The sequence below is a fragment of the Mustela erminea genome, chromosome 3 (assembly GCF_009829155.1).
Source record: "Mustela erminea isolate mMusErm1 chromosome 3, mMusErm1.Pri, whole genome shotgun sequence".
Taxonomy (NCBI): domain Eukaryota; kingdom Metazoa; phylum Chordata; class Mammalia; order Carnivora; family Mustelidae; genus Mustela; species Mustela erminea.
Genome location: NC_045616.1, coordinates 131,376,014 through 131,396,304, shown reverse-complemented (window position 1 = coordinate 131,396,304; position 20,291 = coordinate 131,376,014). Strand labels below are relative to the sequence as shown.

General features: G+C 36.0%; 1 protein-coding gene across 3 annotated transcripts in view; it reads left to right on the top strand.

The window, feature by feature from the left end:
* The first annotated feature begins 4,007 nt into the window (after window positions 1–4,007).
* Window positions 4,008–20,291, top strand: part of FBXO4 (F-box protein 4) — a 41,495-nt gene continuing 25,211 nt past the window's right edge. Inside the window, exons 1-7 of one of the 3 annotated variants that reach the window (XM_032337505.1) lie at window positions 4,013–4,307; window positions 5,513–5,748; window positions 8,332–8,552; window positions 11,345–11,420; window positions 11,530–11,705; window positions 15,535–15,730; window positions 16,648–17,190. In XM_032337505.1, the coding sequence (XP_032193396.1) occupies window positions 4,119–4,307; window positions 5,513–5,748; window positions 8,332–8,552; window positions 11,345–11,420; window positions 11,530–11,705; window positions 15,535–15,730; window positions 16,648–16,675 (1,122 nt within the window). In that variant the 5' untranslated portion in view covers window positions 4,013–4,118 and the 3' untranslated portion in view covers window positions 16,676–17,190. Of the gene's footprint in view, window positions 4,308–5,512; window positions 5,749–8,331; window positions 8,553–11,344; window positions 11,421–11,529; window positions 11,706–15,534; window positions 15,731–16,647; window positions 17,191–20,291 lie in introns of those variants that run through there. The other 2 variants (XM_032337504.1, XM_032337506.1) reach the window with 2 other exon arrangements.

Below are 20,291 nucleotides of genomic sequence, written 5' to 3'. Positions count from 1 at the left end.
TTCCCAGTGCAAATTAGGATGATGATGATAATAAGTAGGTTTTGAAACTTAAAGGCCTGTCTGCTTTGTGGCATTTATACGGTTTCTGGCTACTGTTGAGTTGTGTGATGTTGATTAAGGTGTAAATCATGACAAGACTTTCCCTCATACCTTTGCATACAGTAGAGTGAGGTGAGAGTTATGGCTAAAAGCCTGCAATAAAATTACATTCCAACTTTTACACTCACTCTGTGGATTCTATGATGTTCATTAATGTGGGAAATGTGTCTAAAGGTAATTCACAGATTTATTTTAATGGCATTTTTAAAAGCCCACAACTGGATGACATGCTAGTTTTGGATTACGTGTCACTTTTCTCTTGCCATCTTTCAGGATTCTGTTCCTGGCTCTAATAAGGATACCTTATCTGCAACAGAATCCAGGATTCTGTAGTTCTCTAGTGTCACTTCCTTGTATTATTTTTGACACAGTATGAGATAATATGTTATTGGAAGTATTATATTAAAATACATTCAGTGTATCTGTAATTAAAGTATTTGTTATGTATTCATGCTGATGTTCTTTGCTGTTTTTTGTTTTCCTACTTCTAGTGGAGATTTCCAAATGTTTTGGAGCAAATAAAATTTTTTTTTTAATAAAACCATATTCCAATATTTCTATCTTGTTCATTTTCTTTTATATCTGAGTGTTGTGTCAGAATGAAAACTTTGTGTCAGTTTACATTGACATCTGAATATTATTTCTTATGGTTCTAATAACTTTCAGACAAGGTAGTATAGTGGTTAGGAATATGGCCTCTGGAACCAGAGATTTGAGGTTGATTACTAGCCCTGTTATTTCCTAGTTATGTGACTCCACATAAGTTATTTATCTTTTCTGTTCTTAATATCCTATTATTTAACAAAGGAATAATAATAGTACCTACCTCACAGGTTATTGAAGATTAAATGAGTTAACGTTCAAACTGCTTAGTTCAATTGGATTAATTCTTAGGATGCTTAGCACATCTAAGAGCTCGAAATAGTCACTATTTAACTTAAGTCTAGTTCTATATATCAGTTAATCATGCTGAAAAATATAATACTCATCAGCCAGAATAATTGAGTGATAATGTGGATGTGTTAAGTATTAGGTAGAATGGTGATGGAGTAAGACTCATAAATTGGTAACTTGAATCAGCTAATGGATACATGGGATTCCATTACATTATTAATTCTCCTATACATGTTTTAAAATTTTTCATGATATGGGACGCCTGAGTGGCTCAGTTGGTTAAGCAGCTGCCTTCGGCTCAGGTCATGATCCCAGCGTCCTGGGATCGAGTCCCACATCGGGCTCCTTGCTCTGCAGGGAGCCTGCTTCTCCCTCTGACTCTGCCTTCCACTCTGTCTGCCTGTACTCGTTCTCTCTCTGACAAATAAATAAATAAAATCTTTAAAAAAAAAAAAAATTTTTCATGATAAAAAAATTATAACCCATACCTTTGTAAGTGTTCACATTTCTTTGTAAAGCTGAGAATCATTTCATACTTCATACTTGAATTAAAACTTTTTTTTTTGTGCTAGTTTTTTCTTCCTCCTAGAGAGGGAGAAGAAATGCCATATGATTAATCAATTCATGATTCTTTCTCTTGTCCGGCCAGCCTCACAGAAGTAAGCTTGCAATTGAATTAGTTATTGGCCATTAGCAAGAGCATGCAAGGAAAATAACGAAACTTTAAATTCAGATCTCATAGAACCTCAGTTGTCAGGCTTCACTGAATTTTTATTTGACATTGAGATCCCCAGATATTTACTTTTGAAGTATAAATTCAAGCCCGTAAGTATTGTGTTCATTATTAAGCATTAAGCATTCGGCTTAATATATGTGAAGGGACAGTGTGTGAGAGAGATGTATGTATATTATGTTAAGTATAATTATGCAGTTAAATATTTGTATATACATATGACTTACATATATGTTCCCTTTAGTTTTCCATGATCTATACAGACTAATAGCTTTATGAAGTTGATGATCCTTTTATCTTGAAGACTAAAAAAAGGGGATTAATTTTTCAACTGGTGACGGGTTATATGTGAGAGACTATTTTGACGATTAAGATAACACAATGGTAGGTTGATTGTGAAATTTGTAATTTCCATATTTGATATCTTCACAAAAATAAAGGATAATTGCAGATCTGGATATTGTAAGCAACTACTGGTTGACAATGAGTTTAAACCAGATTATGTAGAGAGATCTATTATTTCTGTTCTCAAAAATGGAATTTTAAAGCCCCTGGATTATTTTGAATGTATTTTTCTTGTGGCTTGTGTATTTTTCTTGTTGCATGTTGTAACAGATAATGCTGTCTTGCTCTTTATTGAATGATCCTAGAGACTTAAAAGTTTTATATTTATAACTTCAGAATGAAATATTCCTTTAGGGAACAGAGCTCTAGTGTTTGAGCAGAGTATTCTTTGGATTAGATTGAAGTAATCTATTTAAAAATGAATGACACATAATACTAAATAAGTATTTGTGTCCATCTTACCAGTAGAGACTATATCCAGTTCCAAATAATAGGTTGCCTTTGTTGAAAAGAAAACCCACAGGTCCCAAATGCAATCACTTATTTTAAGGCCCTCACTTCAGCAAACAATACTTCATATCCAACCTAACTGCAGTTTCAAACCCCTCAGGAAAGTAACCTTTTTTTTTTCTCTCTCTTAGGTAGGCCCCATGGCCAACATGGAGCCCAACCCCAAGACCCTGAGATAAAGACCCTGAACTGAAATCAGTAGTTCCAATCTTAGTCAACTGACCCACCTAGGCACCCCAAAAAAGTAACCTTCAACATGGAATTCCTGGTTAGCACTAGGATGGCTTTGTCTACAGTAGTGTACTTTTTGTCAATAATTCCTTTTCCCCATTCCTTTCTGCCTTTAAAGACTTAATTTTTTTAAAGTAATTTCTACACCCAACGTGGAGCTGAACAACCCTGACATCCAAAGTTACATTCTCCAACAACTGAACCAGACAGGTGCCCCCATTTTCTGCCTTTATTTTCAATTGTTTAAAAAAGATGTATTTACTTATTTAGGGGGTGAGGGAGTGTGGGAGAAGGAGAGGAGGAGGGAGAAAGAAACCCAAGCGGACTCGCGCAGCACTGAGCCGGAGATTAGGACTCTGCCTTCACAACTTCAGCCCAAACCAAGAATAGGACCCTTAACCACTGTGCTACCCACGCACCTCTATCTTTAAAAAAACCCTTGTCCTGCAGCTCCTTTCCATTTGCTGGATGGGATGCTTCCAGATTCATGAATTGTTCAATAAAGCCAATTTGATCTTTTACCTTACTCAATTGAGTTTTTGTTTTTACTACCTTTTAATGTGGGCTATAGTATAGTTTCTTAAAACCCTTTCAAAGTAAGGCTGGACAGAGTAAGTAAAATGGATAACTGTTCTGACAGATTAACAAAAACAACTAGAATTTTAACGGTACCATATCTGGTTTCTCCTCTTATTCTAGCCCTATTTTGCTGCCCTTTTATGGGATGCCTGCCTACCTTCAGGATTTTTAAATGTACCTAAAATTTTATAGAGAAAATATAGGCTCCTCGCCTTGGCATGAGGTTTCTCGTGATTGGGCGCTTGGTCACCTCCATGTCACATTTTTGCTAATCCGCAGGAAAACTTAACAGTAAATCGGAGACCGAAAACCAATAAAAAACCAGCACACCCAGCACAGCAGTGCTGAGAAGGAAGCAACCGGCTATTAAGCCTACGGTAGCGAAGGAGGGCCAGCTATCGAATAAGTAGGGGCCACCTAGACCCAGACTAAGTGGAAATGGGTCCCAGACAGAGAGAGCGTCTCTGGGGGAAGTTATAAAGCGGGGAGAGACTGCACGTGAATGAAGCGCGGCTCGCGAGGTTGAAGCCTGGATGAAGCTCTGGGCGCGAGGTTCGAGCTCCGCTGGAGACGCCACATCTGATTGGGCCACACCTCCGTGCCATCTCCGGTGCCGAGGCCGGCCTCGGGCCGACGTGGAAGGAGGGAGGCGCGAGACGGGAGGCCGGCCGCCCGGAGCCGGGAGCGTGCGTGACCCTGCGGCGCGTCACGTGCGACGCCGGCGGCCATGGCGGGAAGCGAGCCACGCTGCGGAGGCAGCTCCCCTCAGCCACACCACAGCGACTGGAGCCGTCTAGAGGCCGCCATCCTCAGCGGCTGGAGGAACTTCTGGCAGTCGGTGGGCAAGGAGAGGGCAGCGCCGAGAGCCTCTCAAGAGGAGGCGGATGAGGAGGCCAGTACCCTGACGCGGCTGCCGGTGAGTGGCGGCCCCCGGCCGCGGAGGACCTAGGGGCCGGGCCGGCCGGGCCGGGAGGGGCGTTCCGCACTGGCGGCCTCGGGAGGCATCACCGCGCTGAAGTGTGTGTCTGGCGCGAGGCCGTTCCGGGCAGTGTCGTCACCCGGGAGCAACAGTTGACCAGAAACGCCGAGGCGTTGACCTTTGGTGCTCCGCAGCCGGACCGAAGGTCGCAGCGAAACGCCCAGGTAACCGGCCAGGTCGCCCCAAGTCTTCCACCCCCCAAACCAAGTTTTGGCCCTAGAACCCCCCGAACGTCGGGTTAAGGAAATTGGAGGAGATCACTGCAGACTGGTTAGCCTGGGAAAGCCTTCGGTCGCTGGGTGCTCGGCGTCTTTCACCTGAGGTTCCGTGTGCCGGAACACCGCCGAGAGGTCGAGGCTGGTCCCTTACCGCGCAGTTCAAGTTAACAGAATTCACTCGTAACTGACCAGAACGAAGTCGTGCCTCAAGTTACAAGAGACCACAAGAATTATCCACACCACTTCCTGTTAAACTTTTCAGGCAGATGGGAAAATGGGAGCGAGGATCAATTCTTAGGCATTATACTAATTCTGTATCTCGGCTGGACCGTTGACACCTCCCTCCCTCTGACGTCTATCAGAAATTAAAAACTGCAGGCTAAGGACGCCTCCAAGCTTCTCCCTTTTGTAGAAGTTCTTTGAAATACTGATTTGATGGAGAAAGTGAGATGGCAGATTTACTCTTTGATTAGAACTAATGACAAAATCAGAAGTGCTTTGATAGAAGTTTTATTTTGAAGACTAGATTGTTTCCTTAAATGGTTGGTTCAGGTAATGTAGTGGCAAAATTCTATGAGAAATTAAAAGACCTCTTTATTTTGCTTGAAATTCCAGAGCAATGATTGGTCTTTCATGAACGTTTCAGTGTGTCAACAATTAAATGTTCAGATACGTTTCTCTTCTGATGGCAGGAAAATAACTTCAGCATTATAGATTTAATTACTAAAAATACTGTTAAATTGATCTTCGGTTATCTAGTATAATTGTTTTGTAATTCATCATGATATAATTATTAAAAAGATGGGCTGTCCAGTTGACCTTTGGATTCCCAGTATAATAAAATAATTATTTGTTTATAGTTATCAGAAAATTTTTAAGCTACGTTTTTTCCTCCCTTTTACCTATTTGCCGTTTCTATTTCAGATTGACGTACAGCTATATATTTTGTCATTTCTTTCACCTCATGATCTGTGTCAATTGGGAAGTACAAGCCATTATTGGAATGAAACTGTACGAGATCCAATTCTGTGGAGATATTTTCTTCTGCGGGATCTTCCTTCCTGGTCTTCTGTTGACTGGAAGTCTCTTCCAGATCTAGAAATCTTAAAAAAGCCTATATCTGAGGTCACTGATGGTGCATTTTTTGACTACATGGCAGTGTAAGTATCTAGTTTTATGCATTAAAAAGAAGCTACTAAATTTGCCTGTGGTGCAAGTTAATAGTCTAAATTAGTCTTGGTTCTGCCAATAATACATTTCATGGAATTTGGTTGTGTTTGTAAAAGTTGGGGATTAACTTAAATTCCTTCATATGACCCTTTCAGTTTTCACATTTTGTTATTTACCTGTGGTAGTTATTTGAATAATTGTAGACAGTTCATATGCCAAGAAGTAAAACATTTCTTAAAGCTTTCATCATCTTTAGAACACTTGTCATTTTGTTAAATAGTGAATACTTTGCTGTATCCAATAAACAAATGATCAGTGATCAGACACCAGTTCTTTCACAGGGAAGAAAACCATTCTCAAGATTCTGGAAACTAAGATTTTGTTATACCCAGAAGCATTGACACTTTTAAATATCATGTAGCTGAGAGAATTAATGTTGAGCAACTATAGTGTATTGAATTCTATGAGGGATGCTTTATGTATGTTTAGCTATTTAGCCATCACCCAATAAGAAAGTATTACCCTTGTGTTATAGATGTGGAATTGAGGTACAGAATGGTTATGGATTTACCTAGTTATATAGCTTATAAGGGACTATTCAGATTGGAACCCTGTCATGCCACCTTAAAAATATATAATGTCATTGGATCTGGATATAACCTACTTTATTGAGGGCCCCACATTTAAGGCATTGTAAATAAAATTTAAAAAGTATTTATGTTTTAGATAAGAACTGTTTTTGCTCTGCTATATTTAGGATTTTTTTTCATATTTTATTTGAGTTATTCAGATCTTTCTTTATTCTAATCTAAATGCCAAGTCTTATAAGACTGTTTGATTAAAATGTATATGATATGTTATATATAATTTCAGTAAGTGCTATTGTCCTCTCACTTGCTGGTTGTTACTTCTACATTGTCCCACAACCAACCATAGCATCAAGTATATCATGCTGTGGAACCAGCTTTTCCCTGGGAATAGAAATAATCATAGTAACTACCATTTGTGATCATATAAAGTATTTTTTATTGAAGTATAATTAACTGTTATATTAGTTTCAGATATACAATATAATGATTCAACAATTCTATGCATTTCTCAGTGCTCATCATTTTTAAGTGTACTCTTAATCCCCTTTTATATCACCTCCCCACCAACCTCCCCTCTGCCAACCACCAGTTTCTTTTTTTGTCTGCTTTTTTCTTTGTTCATTGTTTTGTTTCTTAAATAATATAAATTAATTTGGTCCTTACAACCCTGGGTTAATTGTTATTGTTCAAATAATGCAGATGAAAAAACGTAAGTTCATAGTATATAAATAAAGTGGTCAGATCTACCTAGCCTCAAAAATTGATTTTTTTTTTCCTTCTTGAATTACAAGTTTCCTAAATAAAGATCATTGTCTTGTTAGGTCAGTAATTGTCTTAACCACCATGATTTAATCAAAGGGCTTTAGGTTTTATTTTGATTCAGTTACTGTGTTCTAACTTTTGATAACATGTAGAATTGATAATTTAGAAATTTATAGCTATTGGGCGCCTGGGTGGCTCAGTGGGTTAAGCCGCTGCCTTCGGCTCAGGTCATGATCTCAGGGTCCTGGGATCGAGGCCCGCATCAGGCTCTCTGCTCAGCAGAGAGCCTGCTTCCCTCTCTCTCTCTCTCTGCCTGCCTCTCCATCTACTTGGGATTTCTCTCTGTCAAATAAATAAATAAAATCTTTAAAAAAAAAAAAAAAAAGAAATTTATAGCTATTGAAAGAAACTTTTTTTTTTTTTTTTTTTTCCACATGATTCTGAGTTTGCTAGGTGATCTTTAAGGAACAGTAGAGCCTCCCTGTATATTTAACACTTACTAAACTGTTACATTGGAGGCTGTTAGTAGAAGTACTTAAGAAATTTGGTTCTATTGGTGGCATTACTAATTTCTATTTTTTTTTTTTAACCTCTAAAGAGGTTCTAGATCTATAAGTATCCTTATAGGTTATTGTAGGGTTTCTGGGTTTCTCAGTCTTGGTACTATTGACATTTTAGATCAAGTGTTCAGATCAATTGTGCTGTGCACTGTAGAATGTTTAGCAGCATTCTTGACCTCTGTCCACTAGATGCCAGTAGCACACCACACAATGACCCTTAGTCATAATAGCAGAAATGACTGCAGACATTGCCAAATGAATGCTCTCTTGGGGTGGGGAGGCAAAATCTCTCCAGACTGAGAAACGCTGCTCTGTGTAGTGAATTTTTATGACTGAAACAAGTGTTAGACCAAGTGTTCCATGAGAAAATCTAAATGAAAAATTAGAAAGTAAGTAGCCATTTCCTGGGGAAGACTTCCTTAACATTTGGACCACTTCTACTCCCAGAGTGCCTTTGCTTTTTCATGTGATGGCATCCAGCATACACATATAATGTGTCTGTTCTCCACTTCCCTCCATGAGGATTGGAACTATATAATTATTGGATTGTATAATACAATAATACAATGTGTCTAGCAGGTTCTCAATAAACTATTGTTGAATGAATAACTGGCTATGTTTTTTTCTGTGTTTATTTTCTAATTGTGACAATTTTATGCAGCTATAAAATGTGCTGTCCATATACAAGAAGATCCTTGAAATCTAGTCGTCCTATGTATGGAGCTGTCACATCATTTTTACACTCACTGATCATTCAGAATGAACCACGATTTGCTATGTTTGGACCAGGTTTGGAAGAACTGAATACATCTTTGGTGTTGAGCTTGATGTCTTCTGAGGAACTTTGCCCAACAGCTGGTTTGCCTCAGAGGCAGATTGATGGTAATTTTCATGTTAATCTGTAGCATATAATAGTTAAAACACTTTGATCTTGACACTAATGTTAAATCAAAAGAAATTTTTAATTAACTCATTGATGTAATGAAATATAGTATTTTGGTGAATAGGCACTCCTCCTCCCCAGGTCCCAGTGGACTGAAAGGGTTGATTTACTTTTTATCAGAGATGAGTTTCCTCTTATTTCCTCAGATTTGTGTAAGCTAGAATATAAGATTATGTGCAAGTAAAATATATGTTATCAGGATGTTTGTACAGTAGTTACCATATTTTAAAAGAATTGATGGCAAAAACCCATCTACTATGTGCAACGTACTTTGATATGTAGTGGAATTATTAAAAAGAGCTAAATTAACACCTTTCTCCTCTTTCTGTGAAAACAATAATCATATAGTTAGTTGGCAAGCAGGAAATAGAAGTATAAATAATACTATAATCTAGCTTATGCTTTGCTTATTCATTTATTGAGAGCACCTATTAGATGCTAAAGGTGTAGCTATTTGAAACAAACATCAAAAATTTTTATCTGCCCTGAAGACACTTGGTCTTGATAAGGACAAAGACAAGTATATAGGTGATTAGAATATGGTGTAATTAGCTCCTGAGTAGAAAGATAAGGCTCCAAGAAGGCTCTTTGTTGAATATGATGCCTTATTTGAGTCATTATGATGAGTTAAAGTAGGCTATTAAAAAAAAAGGGACACAAGTATTCTGAGCAGTGAAAACTACATTTCTAAAAGCACAGAGCTCTGGATACGTATTACACGTTTGAAGTAGATCTCAGTGTCTAGAGTGGGCTGGGTGAGAAGATATGTGTATTCCCTGCTTAAGCATTTGGGAGCTGTTGAAAGATTTTAAACAGAGCAGTGAGATGATCAAGATTACATTTTAGAAAGATCTGGCTCCTGAGTGGAAAATTGATTAGAAGAGGCTATAAAACATGGAGACCTGTTAAGAAAGCACCGTAATATTGTAAAAACATGAAGGACAGCATTGACTGAATATGTATGAGTGTTATTTCTGATGTGGTTTTCATATTGGATGATAGTGCCATTCACTAGGATAAGGAGGAGGAAGAGAAAGTTTTTTGAGGGATCTTTATAGGAAGAAGGACAGCTGCTCTTTGGAATATGCTGACTTTGATAACTCTGGGATATATAAATGGAGATTCCTGCTGTAAGCAGTCCACTTGAATGGAAGCTCCATTAGGGCAGGAGTCTTCTTACCAGCTTTGTTCTTAGCTGTGTGTTTGAACTCAGGCATGTAGTAGGCACTCAATATAGATTTGATGACTAAATGAACAACAACTGGATTACTCTATGCATCCAGATCTCAAGAGAAAGATCTGGGTTAGGAATCAAGATTTGGGAACCTCATGGTGTCCACATGGACTTGGAAGTTTCTGAGGATGGAGAGGAATATTGTGAACCAGGTGTAAAATCATCAGTGAATTTTGGTGGAAGAGGTTATCAAAAGGAGATTCATAAATGATGAGTTTGAGAAAAGGGAGATGGTATTGCATCTGAATAGTGTATCTCAGAGATGGAGTTTTGAAGAAGGTTGGTGAGTAACCAGACATGGCAGTGAGGAGTAAAGAGAACATTGACCCCACATCTTTACCCTGAGATGTGTGAGAAGAAGCAGTTTTGTTACTTGAGATGTACTGCAAGAGAAGCAGCCCCTAAGGGTAGGCCAGTTCAGGTAAGGCCATGGGGTAGAAGACTCTCTAAAGAAGAGGTTGAGAATATGGGGAAATTTGCTAATCATGAATTGTCAATTTTATTCTCTAGACAGCAGCAGAAATGATTGTTTATAAATGCCAATCTAATTATGCCTCAAACCCTGCGAGATCAAGGAAGAAAGGGGAATGGGTTGTTGGCAGTGTGGTACAGAACAGCATAGAGATCCTATTGGGTTGAGGTTAGATGTGTTAAGAAGGTAATGTCTGGAAATTAAACTGATGAAAACAAGGAGAAAACAGTAGAATTTTTTTCTTTGATCTCTTTGGAGAGTTTGTGCACCAAACCTTGTGGCCAGGGGACTAGGGCCATGCTTGCAGTCTCAGCCACCAAGATTTCTGCATATGGGTTAACCTGGAATGGTGACATAAGATGGCATGACAGGTTAATTTAAACAACTAGATTGGTTATGATGCGGGGATTAAAGGTGTGAAAAGTGGAGTTGTCCTAAAGTAGAGGTAAGGTTATATTAAGTTGTTTTTGAAGAGCAATGGCTTTGAAGGAAAGAGACATAATGAGATAGGCATTTTTAAGCCATCTCTCCAGTTGCTGTTAGAAGAATGGACAGTAGCGGTAAAAAATGGATGTGGGAGACTAGTTAGAAGTGATTGGAAAAGTCTAGTTGAGGGTATGGTAATTTAGACTAAAAGGAGGGATTAAGGATGGACAGAACTAAAAGGGCATTTGTATAGCAAAAAGAAGTAGAGCCATGGGAGAAAGATCTTTTCATGAGGTAAGAAGAGAAGAGGCCCAGGTGTTAACACAGCCAAAGAAGGGAGGAGGTTAAGAAACAAGGACAAGTAACAATGTTGATAAAGAACAATGTTCTTTATCCATGTTTTTATTACCATGTAAATGGAAATTGCATACAGTACATTTTCTTCAACATGAGCATTTCATTTTATTCCAAAGCTATATGTAATTTGTCATGGGCTTTTTGGTTGCTTTTTTTACTTGCACTGGGTAATTTTTTTTTAGTGTGATCTTTTTCTGTATTTATTAATGACTTGTTTTGATAACTATAATTTTCTTCTTTAGGTATTGGATCTGGAGTCAGTTTTCAGTTGAGCAACCAACATAAATTCAACATCCTGATACTATATTCAACTACTAGGTAAGGCTGCCTATGTGGTGGCCTACCTGGGGCATCAGGACTTGGGTACTTTATGGGGAAGGTGGAGCCTGCTTAGTTTTTATGCTATATATTTACATTTTTCTTACAGAAAGGAAAGAGATAGAGCAAGAGAAGAGCATACAAGTGCAGTTAACAAGATGTTCAGTGTACAGAATGAAGGAGATGATCAACAAGGAAGCCGGTATAGTGTAATTCCACAAATTCAGAAGGTGTGTGAAGTTGTTGATGGATTCATCTATGTTGCAAATGCTGAAGCTCATAAAAGTAAGCATTATTTTCTTTTCTTTTTAAGAAACCTTTTTTGCAAAGCAAATAAGAAAATACATTTTTAGGCTTTACTGTGGCTTCTTAAAAGCATGATGGTTAATTTAATAAATGTGATTCTATGACCTCAGTTTATTCTATGGATAAAGAACAATGAACAGATAAGCTTATAGCATTTCTTTCTGTATCATCATATCAGTAGCAGCTGCATCATTAACAGCTACTATTTATCATCAAGACTAAGACTCATTTTCTAACTTTTTCATTTCTCATTGCTAATAATGAGTTCTCAAACCTTAATGTGCATTAGAATCACTCACCTGGAGAGCTTGTTAAAAACAGCTGCTGATTCCTATTCTGATGGATTATAATTCATAGATTTGGGTTGTCTCTTGGGTATTCTTTTTTTTTTTTTAACCTACAAAATTCTGATGCATATCGAAGTTTTATAAGTACATAGTATTTCTTTGTTGTATGCTTCTGCACTTGTTATTGATGTTTTGTATGTTTCTAGCTCTATTCAAATAATTTATGTAGATAACTGGAAAATTTTAGCTTTGTTTTAATTACCCAGATAGTCAAGAGAAAGGTGGGATGAAGTGTTAATTAAGTAGAGTAGTTAAGAACAGTCCACATATTCTGAATAATTGCCCTTCACGATGCTATATAGGCGTCACATCAGAATATTATTGGGCCACAAACAAGTATTATAATTTTTCTCCCAAATCTTTTGTGAATAAGTTAAGGCATGAATATATAACATATTGTTCCCACTCAGAACAAGGTAGCAACATTGCTGAAGGGATTTAAAGTTTGTGGTGCACTGAAGTTAACCAGAGCAACAAAAGCTAAGTCCAGGGCGCCTGGGTGGCTCAGTGGGTTAAGCCGCTGCCTTCGGCTCAGGTCATGATCTCAGGGTCCTGGGATCGAGTCCCGCATCGGGTTCTCTGCTCAGCAGGGAGCCTGCTTCCCTCTCTCTCTCTCTCTGCCTGCCTCTCTGCCTACTTGTGATCTCTCTCTGTCAAATAAATAAATAAAATCTTTAAAAAAAAAAAAAAAAAAAGCTAAGTCCAGCTCAACTAATGACTAGTAGGAATCAACCCACAGTGTTAGTGGTCTAACAGGAAAAGCATGCCCATTTCTGGGAATATATTCTTTTACCTTTTATGTTCTTCTACATAAAACATTTAGCATTAAATGAAAAATTATAAGACCAAAAAATCAAAATGAAATGACCCATTTTAACAGATAAAGCAATCAGTGGAACCATATCCAGAGATATGATATCAGATGTTGGCACTCACAGAAAGGGACATTAAAATAACTATGATTAATATGTTAAAGGATCTAGTGGAAAAGATGGAAAATATGTGTGAATAGATAGGGATTTTCAGCAGAGAGAAGGATGCTGTGAAAAAGTAAAATGAGAATGCTAAATATGAAAATATAGGAGGTAAACACTTTACATAGTGGATTTATCAGCAAAAGAAACCTTTGGTGAATCTGAAGATAAACTAAAATTATCCAAAGTAAAACACAGAAAAAAAAGAGTAGGAGTGAGGAACAGAGCATCCAAGAACTGGGGGAAACCATCAGGGGTTCCCAACTCAGGGATCAGTAGACTTTCTCTTAAGAGTCCATATAGTAAATATTTTAGGCATATAATGATCTGTATATGAGATTTCTATCTCTATATGAGATTAGGCATATAATGATCTATATGATCTCTCACAGTTACCCAGTTCTGCTGTTAGAGTGCAAAAGTAGCCATAGGCAATTTATAAATGAATAGGCATGGATGTTTAAAAAAAGTATTTATAAAAATAGATCCATAGACCATAGTATGACAATACCTGGTCTAACTCATGTGTAATTGGAGTCCCAAAATATGAAGAAACAGAACAAGGAAAAAGAAATTTTTGGACCAATAATTATCAAAATTATTTCAAAATTACTGAAAGATGACAGGATGCTCAGAGGATTCCAAATAAATTTTAAAAAATAATAATACATAAATAAAAAATAAATCTAGGTCCATTAGAGCCAACCTGATGAAAACCAACAATAAAGAGATTATCTTGAAGACAGCCAAACCAAAAGGAATCATATATAGTTAGAGGGCCAAAGATAAGGACAGAGAATTCCTAAAAGAATTGTTGAAGGCAGTTAAGGGAAATCTTTACATTGTTGCAAAGTGGGGAAAATCTTGTATCCAAAGATATCTTTCAAAATGAAGGTAAAATGAAGACTTTCAGAAAAAACCTGAGAAAGTTAAATATCAGCAGATTTATATTACAAGAAATATTAAAGAAAGCTCTTCAAGGCAGAAGAACATGATACCAGATGGAAAAATGGATCTTTATTAAAAAAAAATTAAGAGCCCTGGGAGGGAAGCAATGTAGCTATAGATAAGATTTTTTTTTCCTAATTTAGATTTTTTTTATAATATGTAAAGGAAAAATAGTAAGACTGTATTGTGGGCATATGATTCTTTTAAGTAAGGTATATGATACCAATATAGACAAATGGAAGGGGACAAATGGAGTTAAATTGTTATAAGGTTCTCCAGTACGTGAAGTTGTATAATACTATCTAGAGGTAGACTGCTAGAAGTTAAAAATGTACATTGTAAATCCTTTTGAGTAACCACTAAAAAAAGTGTGAGAGAGGTACAATTAAATAAGCCATTAGTGAAGATAAAATGGAACTATTAGAAATCTCAGTCTAAAGAGGGGGGGATAAAGGAACAAAGAACAGATGGGACAAGTCAAAATCTAAGAGGTTATGATTAGATTTAAATGCACCCTGTTTGTTGATAATGACATTAAATATTTATTCATTTTCTGTTAATATATAACAAATTTCCTCCAATCTAGTGGCTTAAAACAACACTCATAGTTCATAGTTCTCAACAATGATAGCTCATAGTTCTGTGTGTCAGAAGTCAGCACAGTATGGCTGGGTTTCCAGCTTGGGGCCTCACAAGTTGAAATCAGGGTCAGATGGGTTGCAGCACTTTCTGGTGGCTCCTGGGGAAAATCTGCTTTCTAACTCACTGAAGTTATTGGCTGAATTCAGTTCCTTACTATTGTAGGAAGGAGGTTACTGTTTTCTTGCCAACCGTCAGCGGGGGCTGATATCTTTAGAAGATACCTTCATTTCTTGCCTTGTGACTCCCTCTTGTCTTCAGATCCACAATGGAGAATCTTTCTCACCAGGAGAACCTCATCTCTTTAAGAGCCTACCTGATTAGGTCAGCATCACTGATGATGATCACTCATTCTTGAAGTCAGCTGTGTCTTATAATGTAGCCTACTCATGGCAATGATATTTCATCACTGATTCTAGATTCATCCCCTCTAGATTCATATATTATACAAGGGTGTGAGTCATTGGGGGTCCTTTTAGAATTTTGACTACCTCACAATATCACTGATTTTACTGTTAGTTTGAATAATAGTGCTAGACCCAAGTCTGTGTTTAAATTGTTTAAACTAGTCTTTCAAGGAAAGGGTGGTAATAGCTATAAAATGTATGAGAGGAAAATACCTATATCAATGCATTTTTGCCTTTAAAATATGGAGACATCTGAATGGTACTGAGACTTTTTTTTTCTCTAACTTCACTGAAATGCCTATCCTTGAAGGCTACCTAATGTAATTTTATGATAGATCAGTAAATGAAGAGCTGTAAATGAACAACAATAGGGATAGTTTGTTATGTTTGGATCCTGGTAATATTTTTATTTCCTTGTTTTGTTTTTAAGTTTGTTTTATTTTTAAAATCCTTATAAGTAATGTAAATTAAGGGTTTTGACTACATTCTCTAGGACATGAATGGCAAGATGAATTTTCTCGTATTATGGCAATGACAGATCCAGCTTTTGGATCTTCAGGAAGACCAATGCTGGTTTTATCTTGTATTTCTCAAGCAAATGTAAAAAGAATGCCCTGTTTTTATTTGGCTCATGAGCTGCATCTAAATCATCTAAACCACCCATGGATGGTAAGGTCCTATCTTCTCTGGTGAGGCAAATCTTATTTTATTTTTTCACTGTTCTCTATTTGATTTTATTCTTTTCTACTCATTCTCTTTAATGAAATAGCATTCTACAGTTGATCTTAATAACTTAATCAGTGGGAGACTATTGTTTGGTATCAATGTTTCACCTATCATTTGCTCATTACTTGTCTCTTCTATCATAGATATAGTGAGATAGCATTTGAAGATTTTTTTTTTTAAGATACCAGTATCACTTTTTTTCAGCATTAAAATATGCTTTAAGGGTCATCAGAAATAAAAATTTCATCTTATTTTTTCTTGCTTTCCAAATTTTACTTTAATCATGGAATCCTTTTCTCAAACGAAACCTTACATGAAGCCCCTAAGTAAAATAAAGGAAAAAAAACTGGAAATGGTTATGCTTAATAAGTTAAAGGATTTTCTTCCGTCCTTCCCATATACCTCCTGTGGAATCCTGAAGACTCTTTGGAACACAGTTGGAAAGCTATTAATAAAGGTGTACCTTCCTAAGTAGTAGGCTAGGAAGAGTGTCAGTCTTAAAATGTACATTTTTGCAATACTAAATATCACATTTATCAGCTGACTAGCTGAGTTCATTTAAAAATGTTTTAGTTTTCAAAGTGGATCCTTTAGAGCAATTTTTTTTTCTAATACATACAAATAAGTCATAGAAATGGTAGTTCTTCCTCTTCCCAAAACTGAATTCCAAGATAAGCAATAAGCCTCATATTGGTAATAATTATAAGTAGAGGATCATTTTTTTAATCTAAGTTCTCTAGAAAACAAAACAAATGACTCACCCAAAGTTTATTAGGATTTAAAAAATCCTGTTCTTTTTTTAGTATCTAGAAAAACGTTTCTTTTAATAATAAGATTTTGGGCTCAGTTTCTTACAGTGGTCTCTCTTATCTGCTCATAGGTCCAGGATACAGAGGCTGAAACTCTAACTGGTTTTTTGAATGGCATTCAGTGGATTCTTGAAGAAGTAGAATCTAAGCATGCAAGATGAGCCTTCTTTTAGACCTTGGGAACTGAAACCACTTGAAATTTGTTACTAAGGTCATGATGTGAATATTTGCTCAGCTAATTTTGTCCTGCCTTTTTGCAGGTGGTCTTTATATTGGGACAGCTGTAACTGCTGTGTTTTTTACATAACTTTTATTTTTTACCTTAAATCAATTACAAGAGAAAAGTTTCAGTGCTAGCATTTAGCCCCTGAATGAAACTTTTATGACTTTTTTTTTATGATGTTTATATTTTCTTTTTTAAAATATTAAATTCTGTGAAGAACAAGTTTGTACTTCTCTCATTCTTTGTGATTTCTAGTTTCAGTTCAAAGGTTGCCCTAGTGGAGAATAGCAAATTTGCTAAGCTTTCTATAGGTTCTTCTCAAGGGTCCCTAACTGGTTATCAAAAAGAAGTTTTTATCTATTTTTAATAAATATACTGCTTAAAGACTGAATATTCATTGGAATTGCACTTATTGTTATGGTCATACAGCTTCTGGGTTTTTTTTTTCCCCTGAAACAGCAGAAATTAACTTTATATCCTATTTAATACTAATTCAGTGAAAATAATTTTCCTGGAAGTTTTTGCTATTTTACATAACCAAAAGTTCATAAGATTTTTTATTTTATTTTATTTATTTATTTGTCAGAGAAAGAGAGAGAGAGAGAGAGCACAAGCAGGCAGAGCGGCAGGCAGAGGCAGAGGGAGAAGCAGACTCCCTGCTGAGCAAGGATCCTGTTTTGGGATTCGATCCCAGGATCCTGGGATCATGACTTGAGCCAAAGGCAACAGCTTAACCAACTGAGCCACCCAGGCGTCCCAAAAGTTCATAACATTTTAAAGCCAACTTCTATTCCACAGTCGTAGAGAAAACATTCCATAAGACAAATTCTCCTCACAAATTGCAGAGGAAATGTTATATTCCTTTCCTGTCTCATTAAAACTGAGGGATTTTAACATTATAATAAGAGCAAAGTATTTGGGTTAGGATTAGAGTTAGAGTTTAAAAAAAAAAAAGTTTAGTAGTACTAAGATACAGCCTACAATCCATGAGTGGGTGCTGCTCCAAAAAAGGGAGTTCCTACACCTGGGTACACTCATTCAGAACTTGGCTTCAGCAACATGTAGTTGGGGGCAGGATGGAAAATGCTGACAATCTCCCTCCTGGGAAGATACTTCTCTCACTTAGGGAGGTATTATGGTTCTTCTTCCTTGGCTGCCCCAGTTTAGTTGATAACTTGCTGATTTGAAGGAAGGATGGAGTGAGTGAATCTTGGTTCAAATCCCAGACACTTGATGTTCTTACTGAGTTTTAGTAGATTTTTTTTTTTTAATATTTCTTCATTTTCTGTATGCTTTGGGACCATTTATGGAGACTTTAAATTTGTTTTGTTTTTTAATAAGTTTCTGCAGTTTCTCTAGGGAGCCATTCCACAGAACCACTCATTTATTATGCCAAAAGTAGGTCTCCCTATTTTCTTCTTAATATTTGTAGTACGTCATCTTGTTCATTCCTGATATTGGTAATTTATATCTTTTTTCTTCTTGACCAGTCTAACTTAAGTTTTATTGATTTTATTATTCTAAAAAAAACCCCACCTTTTGGATTTGCTGATCTATTCTATATTTCATTGATTAATATTCTAATATTCCTTCCTGCTTTAAAATTTGTTTTGAATTTTTATTCAATTTTCTCTTTTCTAGTTCTTTAAGGTAGAAATTTAGATAATCTATTCTATTCTTTTTTCAAAACATTAATTAATTATTTTAAGTAGGCTCCATGCCCAGTGAGGAGCCCAGCACAAGGCTTTAATTCACAACCCTGAGATCAAGACCTGAGCTGAGATAAAGAGTCAGGCACTTAACTGACTGAGCCACCCAGGTGTCACTGTTCCTTTATTTTTTAAAAATAATCATTTAAAGCTATTGATTTCCTCCTAAGCCCTCTTTAGCTTCATGCAAACATTTTGAAATATTACATATTTATTATTATGCAGTTAAAATATTTTCTAACCCCTTGAGATTACTTTTCAATCCATGGATTATTTAGTATTGTTGTATTAGTGTTGTTTAATCTGTTAGCTATATATTTTATTGTTATTGATACCTGATTCAATGTCTTTTTTTATCAGAGAACATTTAAAAAATTTCAATCTTCAAATTTGTTGAACGTTACTTTCTAGCCCAAGTTATGATCTATTCTGGTAAATATGCCACATGCACTTGAAAGAGTTTATATTCTGTAGTTGTTAGGTGGAATATTTTATAGCTATCTATTAGGTAAAAGTAATTGATAATGTTCAGATATTCTATATTGGCTATATGATTTTTTTAAAGATTTTATTTTTAAGAAATCTCTACACCCAACATGGGGCTTGAACCCACGAACCCAAAATCAAGGGTAACTCACTCTGAGCCAGCCAGTTGCCCCATACTGATTTTTTTCTAGTAGTTTTATCAATTACCAATAGACATTAAAATCTTTATGTAGAATTGCCTATTTTTTAACTGTCAACTTTTGCTTAATGTGTTTTGATGATGTTTTTAGGTGCACATACATAGATGACTTATATTTTTCTGATTAGTTAACTCTTATCTCTCATTAATAATATGTCCTTTTTGCTGATAATACTCATTGTTGTAAAATTCATTCTCTAACATTAATATCACCCCTTCAATATTTAAAAAAATACCGATCTCCTGATATATCCATTCAACCTAAATCTGTCTTTATGTTTTAAGTTTATCTCTTGTAGATAGAATATAGCACATTTTGCCTTTTTCTTTTCCATTCTGGTAATATACCTACATTTTAGTTAGAATGTTTAGCTCATTTACATTTAATGTGATTATTGATCTGATTGGCTTCAGATCTACCATTTTATTACTTGTTTATTCCCTCTTCACTATTGTTGTTTCTCTCTTCTTTCTATTTTGGATGTTTCATTGTTTTTTGGAAATTGATTTAAGTTTTTCTATTAGTGTTTTTTAGCATGTCTCCTCATTTTTTAGAGGTTGCTGTAGTGATTGCAACATATTTCCATAGCTTTTGAAAGTTTTCTTATAGTTAACCTTGTACCCATTTGTGTAATAAGTACAAATGTTGTAACTGTGTAGATTTCATTATTCTTCAAACCACTCTTTGTTATAGCTGTTAAGTGTAGTATACTGCTATATGTTATAAATCTCAGACAACAGTTACAGTTTTTGCTGAAACAGTTCATATACATTAAAGAGAAGTTAAAAAGAAACACATTACAAAATAATAAATGTGGTCTTTTATTTTTTCAAGATATATAAAATCCTGAGTTGACCATTTTACTTGTTCATCACTTTCAAGATGTTCTTTTGTTTTCTTCTAGCCTCTGTAATTTCTGATAAGAAGTTACTCACCAATTACATCTTTATTCTTTTGTATATAATTGACCTTTTTTTCTCTCTTCTTTCAAATTTACTTTTTATCTTGGTTTTCAATGGTTTAACTACAGTGTGTCTTGGAAGACCTTGTTTATAATTATCTAGCTCGGGAGTTACTAACTTACTGAATATTGAAAT